This window comes from Ruditapes philippinarum, unplaced genomic scaffold (assembly GCF_026571515.1).
Source record: "Ruditapes philippinarum isolate M1 unplaced genomic scaffold, ASM2657151v2 ctg829_1_1_1_1, whole genome shotgun sequence".
NCBI classification, from domain to species: Eukaryota; Metazoa; Mollusca; class Bivalvia; order Venerida; family Veneridae; genus Ruditapes; species Ruditapes philippinarum.
The window spans coordinates 76,559-89,188 of record NW_026862014.1 but is presented as its reverse complement, the minus strand read 5'-3'; the positions used below and the strand labels follow the sequence as shown (position 1 = coordinate 89,188).

Genomic DNA, 12,630 nt, shown 5'->3' with positions numbered 1-12,630 from the left:
TGACAATTTAGCAATAGTGTATACATGAAAGAATCGAAAGAAAAGTCCCAACAACGGTGAGTATCAGTGGTTTAAAGTCAACAACATTTTGCCAAGGAATCCCAAATAAGTGTTTAATATGCATAAAAAGACAGTGATGTTTCAATTAAAGTATTATAAATCTACATGTTGTCAAGGTGAAAGTGTGTCTTTTGAACAAATAAAGATATGAAATAATTTTAACGTTTTTTTTCGGTAATCCTGATGAAGAATAACGAGTTTTGTGTCGATAATCACTGGTTTATTATTCTATGTTTTGATGATAAAAGTGAAGCCTAACTAAACATTATATAAAATAATTAAATGTCTGTGTACATTTAATTCCTCTGACCAAATCCTCTGTTGGTGAACAGAATGTGACATAACGCGTCTGACAACATATTTTGAATATACAGTGTATATAGCATGTATAGAGAGTCTTCTTTTCTGATCTCGACTTTTTAAGCATATATGCTGTAACTTGTATAATTGAGATAAAACTTTAAATTGCAGGTAAACAATTCATATTAGTTTGTACAAACTTATTACTTGTTTTCATCTTCTTATACTTAAGGAAACACTTCTTTGGAAATAAACTTTGTCATTTGTTAAGATAACTTTATCAAAAGCATCATTGCGCAGCAGTTTTGTTCAAACTTGTAGTTCTCATTAGTTGCATAACACCTTAATTTTATATTGTTATGTGTATATATAATATTTATGTATAATTTTAATAAAAACTCACACATTTTAGAAGAATAAATACTGTTACATGTTTTTGAATGGAAAGGGAACTTTAAATCTCACTGTAAAGAAAGAACACTGTGAATATCTCCAGTGCCCACTTCAGTTGCTTAATCATACATGGACCTTCTACAGTAAAGTTGGAATAAACGAGAATAAAGATAAACTAGGCAAATGCAACGTTCACAGGACGTAGTTTCTTTCCGACACATCAAAGCAGGGCACCCAGAAGGCACCAAACCAAATCCGGAAGCGGGCACAAGGGTTTCGAAAGGACACATAATATGTGAAATAACAAAAACTTAAATGGACTTATAAGGGAATTAAAAGGATAAGGGTTGCAATGGCGAAATGGGTTGGGGTAAAGAATAGGAGAGGGGGGATTACAAATACCTATGTTACCTTCTATATTGGTCGAAGGGTTTTATAAAGTTCTCTCTTGTGATTGAGACTGTAAAACACACAAAGACAGCAAAATAAAAAAATAAACAAAAAAGTCAGAAGTTTCGTTCTCACGTCTACAACTGTAATTCAAATCTTCAGTGCATTTCATAAATATACAAAACCGTCAAAATCATGAAACAAACGATGAATGAAAAAATGAAGAATGAATATATATCAATACCCTTATATAAGTAAATTACCTGTAAAACACACAAAGACAGCAAAATAAATAAATAAATAAGAAATTCAGAAGTTTCGTTCTCACATCTACAACTGTAATTCAAATCAAATCTGCCGTGCGCATGCGTGGCGGTAAATCATGAGCGGAAAAATGAGACCCGTCACCAGTTACTATAGTTAGTGTATGATATATGATGAAAGATATAATGAGGCTATGGGAGTAAATATGAGATGAAGAGTGGATGGACAAGGAAGAATATATTTATAAGAAATGCACTATATATCATATTGGATATAATAATGGTAAAGTATATACATGTATATATAATGACAAATGACCCTGTGACATCTACCTTCAACGACAATCCAACGAAGCAGACATCATAGTACATATAAACGGTCAAAACAAGTAACCACACAGACCAAACCTATAGTGTTGATTTGGCCATAACTCAAACAAAACAAATAACCAAGTAGGAAACAAGCTCTTTTAATAATTTAGAAACGATCAGCAGATAACATATTTATACGTGTCATAAAATATCTCACTGTCTTGTGAAATTATTAAGCTATTGAGCAAAAACAAAATTGGTCTAAAGTAAGACGGGAAAACAATGACCTATTTTAATAGTCCAGTGAGACTGCGTAACGGTTGTATTATATTGGCAACAATGAAACATTTTAATCGTCCAACAAAATTACATAATGGTTGTTTAATTACGTTGTAAAGGACAAGACATCCTAAAACTCCAAGACCGCCGACAACAATGAGTCTTCCTGTTATTGCAGCGAAGTAATTTCTTTGATCATTCAATGAAGCCCTGTAATATCTTGTAAAATATCTATGCAATTGATAGTTTGCAGTTTCATTCATTTGACATGTGTATAATTTTGAATCCAAGTTGTAAGCAACATCAATGAACTCAACATTATGATACTTTTCCTTCTTCTCTAGTTTAGAAGCTGTTGGTAATCTAGGTAAGGAATTTTCTAAACCAGAGTGTAGAAGTAAAACAGCAAACTGCGTTTTCCCTGAAAAAATAATACTTGATATTGGTGTTGACTTCACTTTGGTATATAGGCCCAATTATTACAAAGACAACATAATAACAAGGGCAACATTGTCGCAATATACGCCAATCACAGAATATTTTGACATAGAAGTCATGATGATGACCATTTTGTTTCAGTCCCTCAATTGATGATAACTTAACGGTTCAAATACACATGTTCATATTTTGATCTGAACTTTGACCACTATTTTTGACCTTGGCCTTGGCTGCAGTGACCTCAATTTTACACGCCACACTCCGCCTTACAGTAGTAAACATTTGTGTTAAGTAATATTGAAATCCCTAAATGCATATAGAAGTTTTGCTCCGGACAAGCGTTTTACTATGACCTCTAATTGTGACCTTGACTAAGAGGCCTGGTTCATGCGCGCGACACGGTTTTTCATAATGATGAATACGTATTTGTATGAAGTTTCATTAAAATACCTCCACGGGTGAAGGAGAACGATATGGTCTGGACAAAATTTGACGCCGCCCACTGAGCCGACCGCTTATCCGCCCGCCAGGGGGGGGGGGACTATAATACGACCCTTTTTTTTAGACTGGCGTATAATAATATCATTCATGATGGACCATCATATAAATGTTCATACTAAATCACTTAATTCCAGTATAATTCGAGGCAATTATTTTTTAAGAATATACAATTTTTTTATCAGTATTTAAAAGTTTTCCAATTTTAGACCGATCCACTTTAAACTGTTAACCAACAATCAACAAAAGTTCTTACATTTGATGCCATTTAGTGCCAAGTCGATATCCGGCTCAAACCTGGAAGATACTGGACACACGACGGCGAGAGGGTACTTGTCACATAATTCTTTAATATTGTTGCAAAGTATACATTTATATGAGAAATCCTTGCACAATCTTGCGATTTCAGTAGAAAAATGTGTTGTCATCTGTGTTTTCTCTGGTACTAAAATCTGTACAAATCTTTGGACGATGCGTGGTCCAATTATAGGAATACCTTAAACAAAATAAAATATGCGTTTAACATAATCTATATCTTTTCTTCCGAAGTCAAATCAGTTCATAGCACATTTGATTATTATCACGTGCAAAATGCTTTTATATATAGTTTTTATAATTAATATGAATATATTATGTTGTATAAATATTTAAGATTTTAAAAATATTTAATCATAGATCTTTTTCTAAGACTTCCATGCATTTGGAATGATATTTCAATTGCATATGTATTGATTTTTGTTATATTGAAATTTTGAACACTCAATTATAATTTACTCACAATACACACAGAACTTCGAAACCTCGCTCAGTAACTTGAACAATGTTCCAATCCAAGATTGTGAAAAATTGTCTTCAGAGTGTATCGAGTTAGATCGAGACATTTTGTAGCTGACTGCTTGATCTGGTCTTAGACCGTCAATTTCTGTTTGCAGCGCCTAAAATTTGAAAGGACATATACACACTTTTTTTTTCATCTTGTTGAATGACAATATACTTTTACTTTAAAGATTTTTCAAATTTGTATTTAGCAACACTTTAAAAGCATAAGACTATGAACGAAACCTTAATATAAGTATTAATAAAAAAGACAATTTTTTAAAGCAATACTTTCATTGGCTTTGTGTCTATCTACATACAATTTATATGGTTAAAGAAACCTGAACACTAGTTGGATAAGATCATCGAAAATCAACAATCACACTATAAAATGATTGTACAATTAAATTAAGATTTTGGTTCTCTTCTGTTTTTAATCATTTACTATTCAGCATAATTCTCAAACAGTGTATTTCATAATAAAACTTTAAGCAAAACAAAACGGGAAAATGAAACATGATTATTTTTATCAAACCTCCTAATTTTGTATGTGAAATGTAAATAATAATTATCACTTCAATACATTTAAGATCATAGTGTTTTTGTGTATATATAAACAATTGTAAACAATTGAATTGATATGAATATCCTTGTAGGCATCAATATTATAAAATCAGCCCTATGAAGTATGAGGTTGATTACTTCACTGCCATCTCTTTGGTCTTGATCCATTGCATGCAAACAATCTTCAGTAAAATTCTGCAACATCAAACATGCAATTATTTTGTTTAAAATCCTTGATGTTTTTTAATGTATCTTAACACATTTATATTTACAGAGAGATCTTTTTTCCCCTTTCAATTTTCAATCATAATATACAAACATTAAAATCATAGATATGAAAACACATAAGAATAATTTCAAATCAATGTAATCAATTGATAGATCCCTACTCTGACCTTTTATTTGAATATCAATAAACCACAAACATTGGCATGTGCTCTTTTGTTAGCAAAATGTTGTGCTGAAATTCTTTTCGAATCCACTAATTTGATAATAAGCATTAGACAGGTCAGGGATCTATGAAATTATAACAAATATATTTATATCTTTATATATACTTGTATATATTTAAACCTTCTTGTGCAATATCACCTCAACTCTACAGAACCTTATTAAATTGTGCCTATTATCAACATTTTTAAGTTCAATGATTTTTTTCAAGTTCAGTGAGTAATTGCCCTTTCATTATTTTGTTAAGTTATTTTTCTCTCGACACTATCTCACAACTTACTATTGCAACTACTGGAACACTTAAAACTAGAATATGCAAAGGATAATTCATGAAAACTCCAAAATGGAATGGCAAATCAATTTATTAGATTATTTTGATTAATTGTTGCATGGGTCTCTTTTGCACAATTAAGATAAATATTAAAAAAAGAATAGAGCGAGAAAATGATATAACATTGTGCACATCTGAATAATACTTATCAATACACATTTGTAGACTATATAGTATTTACATGTAATATTTTCTTAACGACCATGTTAAAATTGATCATTTACTTATCTTCGCATGAATGTCTTCAAGAATATTGTTTGTTTTTTTACTCTTTTAAGGAAGGGAGCAGAAAATTGCATAATGATACATGATTCAAATTCATATAAATGAAAATGTTAATACGATGTTCGATAATGTTAAACAAAGTAAACAATTTATGTAAACATTGATCAAGAAAAGATTAAACCTTACATACCAATTTCTTTAAAATTGTCCATACCATTTATAAGTTAACATATTTATAACATAACCGAATGTACATATACATAAAATCTAAAGTAAAGATAAAATAATTTTATGGTAGTGTATATAAAAAGATAAAAACGTTATCTCGAGACCAATGTATCATGTTCTTATTTTGATTCATTCAGTGGCCATTATACGCACAAGTCAATTTAAATAGATCTGAAATTTGATCATGTATAACAACTTAAATAACTAAACTAGTTTTAAAGGTAAACTTATTTTTCATATCATACTTGTAAATTTATCGGTAATTTCCTTGGTATAACCCTCACTATGTTTATATTAATATGCAGGTCCACCTCAAACCGGATGTGACGTACATTGTAAATATTCAACTGATGAAGTGTATAATTTTATGGAAAAAGTTAACACTACTTACATCATTATAAACAACATATCAACTAACTCGACCATAAACACACTTTTTTGAAAATAATTACTAGCCGATTCCGTGTATTTATCCGATAAACTTATTTTAAAAGTGTCACTGTGTACTGTTTCTATCCTAAGTACATAAGTCATTTTATACGTGGATTTCATGTTATCAAACAGATGGCCTTAAATTGTGTCACACTAAACTTAATTCACATTAACCTAAATGCAATGATTCATTTGCATTTACGTTCTGAATCCTGTGTCAACACAGTTTGCATTTTGCATTTATAACAAGTAGCAAACAGCTTTGATGACATGTGATATTTTGAGAGAGAAAAAACGCAAATTTGTTTCTTGAAAATGTACGCTCATGTAGGCAACATAATGTTGGTATTATTTATGAATAAACATTAGAAAAGATATGAAATATTATTTCTTTGATTGAATAATTATCTAAAATCTGATAAAATCTTAAATGGATTGCAAAATATATAAATAACAGGTTAGAGTTGTCATCGTAAGTATGAATAAGAAGCTTTTTTCTTTCATAAATCTCAAAATACACATTTGACAAAGCCATTATAGCTCATAGTCACATTTTGGTATATACACGTTTGAATTAGTATTGGCATTAGTCAACAATAAATCTGTCAATAAAGTAAACAAAATATATGTGAAAATAGTAAGATGCAAGAAACAGGATACACTACACTTACAAGATTTAAATGTTTTTGATTCGTAATTACTTCCCTTACATTTCAGAATATCTAATACAAAAGAATATGTCTGAGACTCTTTCTTAAAAATGTGACTGTTTTTAAAATATTTGTTTTTGTTCATAATTTAATCTTAAATGTTTATCAAGATTGATATAAAATATAAACTAAGTATGCAAACATAAGATTGCATCTTCTTATTTTTGGTATTATTTGTATAAACTTTTTTCAAACATGTCAGTACGTACATACATACAATAAATACATGTGTGTACTCACACATGATATTTTTACTTCTAATACATTATAACTATTACTTATTACTATTTTCTATTTACAAATATATGGCGGTGCTGCGTACTTTTCATTTAAAGGGAGACACGACAAAATTTTCAATTCTTCTTTTTGAGTTTTTCATTCATCTTTCTATAAATGTCAAAATAAATAAACTAGAAAGTCTTAGGAACACCACTTTTCTCCTTATAAAGAATAAAATGCTTGTTTCCTAACTTGACCCGCGTGGTCAGGTAAGAGCGTTAAGATTTCACATAAGTTGCCACAGTGAACTATAGAAACGTTAAAGAACATTTCAAATGAATGACGTAGACTTGTTTCAATTATTCAATATCCACAAAATCTGTTATTGTAACTCACAGGGTTTGTCCAAGTCACATGGCTTGTTTAAAAAAGAAAAGAAACAAAAACTCGGTGATTATGTCGGCGGTAAATTTCGTTCAATACATCTAGATATATTTACCCTTCAAACCCCAAAAAAATAAAATTTAAACAGAATTTCATGCTGGGTCTTTAGAAAATGTCATTTTAGCGTGATTTGAGTACATTAAATCATTTTAATATTTTTTTCATTTATTTGCCTGAGTATCCCTTAACTTTTAAGATAAATATTTAAATGCCATTTGAGGTCATATATATACAACCAAGAATTTTATTAAAGCCATGATAAAAATCAACAATTAAATGTTATACTATTCACGAAATTTACACATACTTGTTATCTATCTTTCTATCATCATGTTTGATTGAAAATACACTGTATTACGTTTGTTATCTGTACCTGGTTTATATAGTTTAGATAAATCTATTTTAGTTAGTAATCATGATGATCTCCCTTTTTAAATTGGTGATTTGTTTAGATATGCCTTACCAGTTTTATCCGCGGTTATTATAAATTAGTCGTTTTACTTAGGAAATAGATATCAATTCTGAGTGCATTGTTGTAAAATAATGCACGGTTTGAGTTCAAATGCGTAGTAATATAATCACGAAGGCCGATAGGCCTGAGTGATTAATTACAAAGCATTTGAACGAAAAACGTGCATTATTATACAATAATGCACGAAGAATTTATATCTATTTCCATTCTAACACGTCAAGAAAAAATATAATTATTATTATAAAGTTGGACTTTATGTTTAGCGGTTAAATTTGTTTTCGCCTTAGAGTTTCCAATAGAAACGTTCTTTAAAGACCGTTCCAGTGGGTTGAAAAAAACTGTCGTTAAATCTACCGTGTGTAGAAACATTTTGAGAATAACGAATTTTGAAAACGTTGATAAAACTTTGTTTGATTATTTTATTTCATTCTATAATTTTCCAAGCGAAATACAAATTATTAAAAGTGAAATAAATGTAAAACTTAACTCGTCTGCGACGTTAAAATAGCGTACTTGATTTTGATTGTTTTGCACGTGCTGTTTGGCGCTACATTGTGACGTCACGTAAACAACACTTTAAACGTCTGTACAGCGTTAACGACTGAATTAAAGATATTGGTGTTCGGATTTATTTTCTTAGTTAGACAATTTTCTATCATTCTAGATAGTTTTCACAACAAAATTCGACAAAAAATTGTTTTTATTTATCAGATTTTTCAAACAAAATGGCGCCCTCAATGTGAAAATACACAGGGAGATAATAAGAACGGCGAGTGCATTGTTGCAGAATAATGCACGCTTCGGGCCTTCTTTGTCTATATAGAAAAATTTCCGATAGTGTTAGAATTGTTTTTTTTGCACAGTTTGTATCACAAGCTTTCATGAATTTTTGAATTCTACCATACTCGCCCACCCCTTCATTATGTGTCTTTTTATTTAGGTACATTGTATATGCCATTTATTTTTTGTTTTTGTTGTATGTGTATTATTTTGTTTAATTTTGCTATTGAGTTAATAGCGAAAACTGATTAGAGTAACCCCTTTTTGTAATATTACATTTGACATTTATAGTTTCAACGTAGGTGAAAATATCCTCGAAACGGTGGATCGATATAAGTATCTTTGTGTTGTTTTTAATAATAATGTTTTTTTTTCATATCACTGTGAAGCTTTGGCAAAAGTGTGCTGGTCGTGCATTGGAAAAAAGCATGCTAAAATATGCTAAAAATATGCCTATCATGTTTTCAAGCGTATGCAATGTGATTAATGAATATAACAGATGTATTGAATGAATGGCGAAAAAAATATATTGTTACTTGTATTTTTTTTTTTTTTTTTGCCACATGGTGATTTTTTTACTTGTTCTTAGTTTGTGTTGTTTAATATACTAGGTTTTGCCTCCGTTTCGAATTTCGAAGAATTTTTGACATGATATACCTTTATGTTAGATCCATATTTCATAAAAAGCTATACACTTTAAACTTGGTGAACAAGAACATTATCAAATGTAGCACCACTTTTTGAAATGCAAATAATCCTATATTTCACATATGCAAAATTATAACCCTTTTTATTCATTCTCTGTTTCTAAAGTCAGTTTCTCGAATTCTGTCAAAGTAACCTACTGCAAACTTTGTTTAATTTGTATTTGTTTAAATGCATTTTAACACGGCAGATAACTCTATCAGTTATTTTTTCTCAGTTATGCCCTTTTTGCATTTCAGATTTCTTAATTTAATTCTTTTAAAGGATCATTTGTCAAAAAGTATCAAAAATATTCACTAAAATAGAGAAAAACAGAAACCCTAAAGGAAGCCCAACACAACAAAATAAAACGTTTTTCACAATTAAATTTGAAATCTCTTTCTAAGGGGCAGATAATGTATGATATCGATTAATATAAGCTATTAATGCTAAATTATTCCCCTTCTTTACTTGCAATATTTGCCCTTTTCTCAAAAAATAAAAACAAACGTGAAAAATGTTTCGCTTCAAACTTGATATATTAAATTTTGCTGACTATTTATAGCAGATTAGTTTGCGAACATGTTTCCAGAATTATGCTTACTTTTCTAAATTGCCCTTTTCAACGATCAAGCACAAATTAAGATTTGATACTTTATAATTGAATAAGTCATTTATATTATTATTAAGACCCTTTAACTCATTATCCTTAGGGTTTAAGAAATTTTAAAATTCCACAATTGTTTTTACAGGATCAAGTTGACCCTATGTAAATTTTACTGCTTGACACGAGTCAATACATCACAACTTATACATTTCATCACATTATTTAGTGACATATACTCATATTCAGTTAGGTTTGAAACATAACTAAGACGACAAAATAAGAGAAACCCAATTAAATTAAAACAATACAAGATACTGTTTCAAAAGAAAGTTTATTTCGTTATTTCCATTGTATTTTTATTGTTTATACAATGTTGTGTTAAGTGCGCTATAACACAATGGAATTTGCCATGGAAAACCTTCTTGAAGATCAGACGACCTATTGTATTTCATTTTAAAACTTACTTCTTTTTGGGAACCACTTTAATCATGTATTTCATTTACATCTCAACATGTTGGCATCAACCACAGAATATTAATCCTAATAACATATACCAGAGGCCAAAAAATGTAATTTTAGTAGGTTTTCGACAATATTTAAAGTATTTCCTAGTGACCCATTTAATTGAGATAAAATAATAACACCATCACATTAAATATATCAATTAAGTAATGAAATTGATAATTATTTTAAAACATATGTCTAAAATGGTGTTTCCTGTAAATGAAAAGGAAATAAATAGATCGGGCTTGATGTCAAATATATCATTTGTATTTTAACAATGTTTTTAAATGTTTACATTGAATTTTGCAATCATTTAAATACACATTTTTATAGTTATAAAGCATTACAATACATTGCACAATTATCGAGTAACATTTATAACCTTATTTCATTCATATACAATCGGTGAATTTCTATTCATACAAATACAATCGGTATTAACTCAATCTGTAACAACTGACCCGTTACCCATATGGATAAGATATCATAGGAAAACAACTTATTATTTCTGCTTAAACAAGTTTGACGTAAAAGAACGACACAATTGAACATAGATCCCGTTACAACTCCGATATCTTAATTAGAGATTAGACCAATCAGTTGAACAAGTTATGGTCACAAATAATGATTAATTACAAGCTTTTGAAGATATGATAAAGCAAAGTATATACATTTACATTATTTTTAAATAACATTGTAACCTTATCCATTTTTAACAAGATTAAAATATTTTTCAAAACAATGCAAGTCGAACATTCAATGACACTCTAAAATTTTTCGAAAATCATAATGAATATCGATATGATCAATTGCCTTTGAATAAAATATGATGTTTATTACAACGAAAAACGGGAAATATTTTTTTACTGCTTGAATGAATATAAATTTCCATTGCTGACGATTCCAAAAAAACCAACAAGAACGTGTTTGTTAAACACAAATGCCCCCGGCTCCGATTCTTGTCAGTAGCAATATTTCAAAAAATGTTTACCCATTCACTCAGTTATGGACAGAAACATTGCCAAAAATTGTAAACACTAGTTATATAGCTTGACAGAGTCATGGCATTCTGTAATTGTGAAATATATAAGTTGCCAAGTCATTGCTATGACTTGTGAAGTGATAGATATTCAACTTTATCAAATATTTATAAATGTAAGAAATCTGTACTTGGCACCCTTGACCTTGACCCACTGACACCTATAGAATATCATGCAAGTTATCTTCCTACCAAATATGAAATACACCTGTTAATAAATAAAGGCTGTATGGGCAAACATGTTAAAATTTATTTTCAGCATTGATGACCTTGATCAAACTGACCCCTAACTCCATCCAAAGGAAGAATACCATGCAAGTTATCTTCCAACCAAATATGAAATAAATCTGTCAATAAATAAAGTATGTATGGGCAAAAGTGTAAACATCTATTTTTAGCACTTGTGACCTTGACCCAACTGACCCCTAACTCCCTTCAAAGTAAGAATTACATGCAAGTTATCTTCCTACCAAATATGAAATATATCTTTCAATAAATGAAGGCTGTATGGGCAAAAGTGTAAAAATCTACTTTTAGCACTAGTGACCTTGACACACTGATCCATAACTCAATGAAAAGGATGAATACCATGCAAGTTATCTTCCTATCAAATATGAAATACACCTGTCAATAAATAAAGCCTGTATTGGCAAAAGTGTAAAAATCTATTTTTAGCACAAGTGACCTTGACCCACTAATCCCTACCCCAAACAAAAGGATGAATATCATGTAAGTTATCTTCCTACCCAATATAAAATATATCTGTCAATAAATAAAGGCTGTATGAGCAAATGTGTTAAAGTCTATTTAGCACTGGTGACCTTGACCCAATTGACCACTAACTGCGTCAAATATTATGTTCCTATCAGTTATAAATGACATCTGTCTATAGAATATGGTTAATACACCTGTAAAAATGTAAAAATCTATTTTCAACATTGGAGACCTTGACATTGGTGACATTTTCCTTGACCCAAATGACCCCTTACTATACCCAAAGAAGGAGGACTTCCCTTGGCATGTTTGTAGCAAAATTGAAAGACATCCACCAAAAAATAAAGGCTGTATGAGCAAAAATGTTTAAATTTATTTTCTAAACCAGTGACCTTGACCCTAGAGACCACTTACTCCACAAAAAATTAGTGACCTTAAAGGTATCCACCTACCAAATATGCAAGATATCATTAAATAA

The 12,630-nt window shown here is 30.0% G+C and overlaps 1 protein-coding gene across 2 annotated transcripts; it reads right to left on the bottom strand.

Moving 5' to 3' along the window:
* Positions 1 to 1,510: 1,510 nt before the first annotated feature.
* On the bottom strand, positions 1,511 to 5,580 carry LOC132717666 (uncharacterized). 2 transcript variants are annotated; one of them, XM_060701189.1, is made up of 5 exons: positions 5,510 to 5,580; positions 4,452 to 4,508; positions 3,712 to 3,868; positions 3,190 to 3,429; positions 1,511 to 2,418 (listed from the first exon to the last, which is right to left on the bottom strand). In XM_060701189.1, exons 1-5 carry the CDS (start codon positions 5,534 to 5,536, stop codon positions 2,006 to 2,008), a joined length of 894 nt encoding a protein of 297 aa, XP_060557172.1. In that variant the 5' UTR covers positions 5,537 to 5,580; the 3' UTR covers positions 1,511 to 2,005. The 2 variants fall into 2 exon arrangements, with proteins under 2 accessions (XP_060557172.1, XP_060557173.1); XM_060701190.1 differs by lacking the exon at positions 4,452 to 4,508 and having other exon boundaries at positions 1,512 to 2,418; positions 5,510 to 5,575.
* Between the last annotated feature and the right edge of the window lie 7,050 nt (positions 5,581 to 12,630).

Excerpts from the sequence above, each read along its gene's own strand:
- LOC132717666 (XM_060701189.1), bottom strand. The coding sequence starts at position 5,536 with ATGGTATGGACAATTTTAAAGAAATTG. Across the intron at positions 3,869-4,451 it reads ACCAAAGAGATGGCAGTGAA|GCGCTGCAAACAGAAATTGA; the intron begins GTAATCAACCTC and ends TTCAAATTTTAG. Across the intron at positions 3,430-3,711 it reads TTCGAAGTTCTGTGTGTATT|GTATTCCTATAATTGGACCA; the intron begins GTGAGTAAATTA and ends ATTTTGTTTAAG.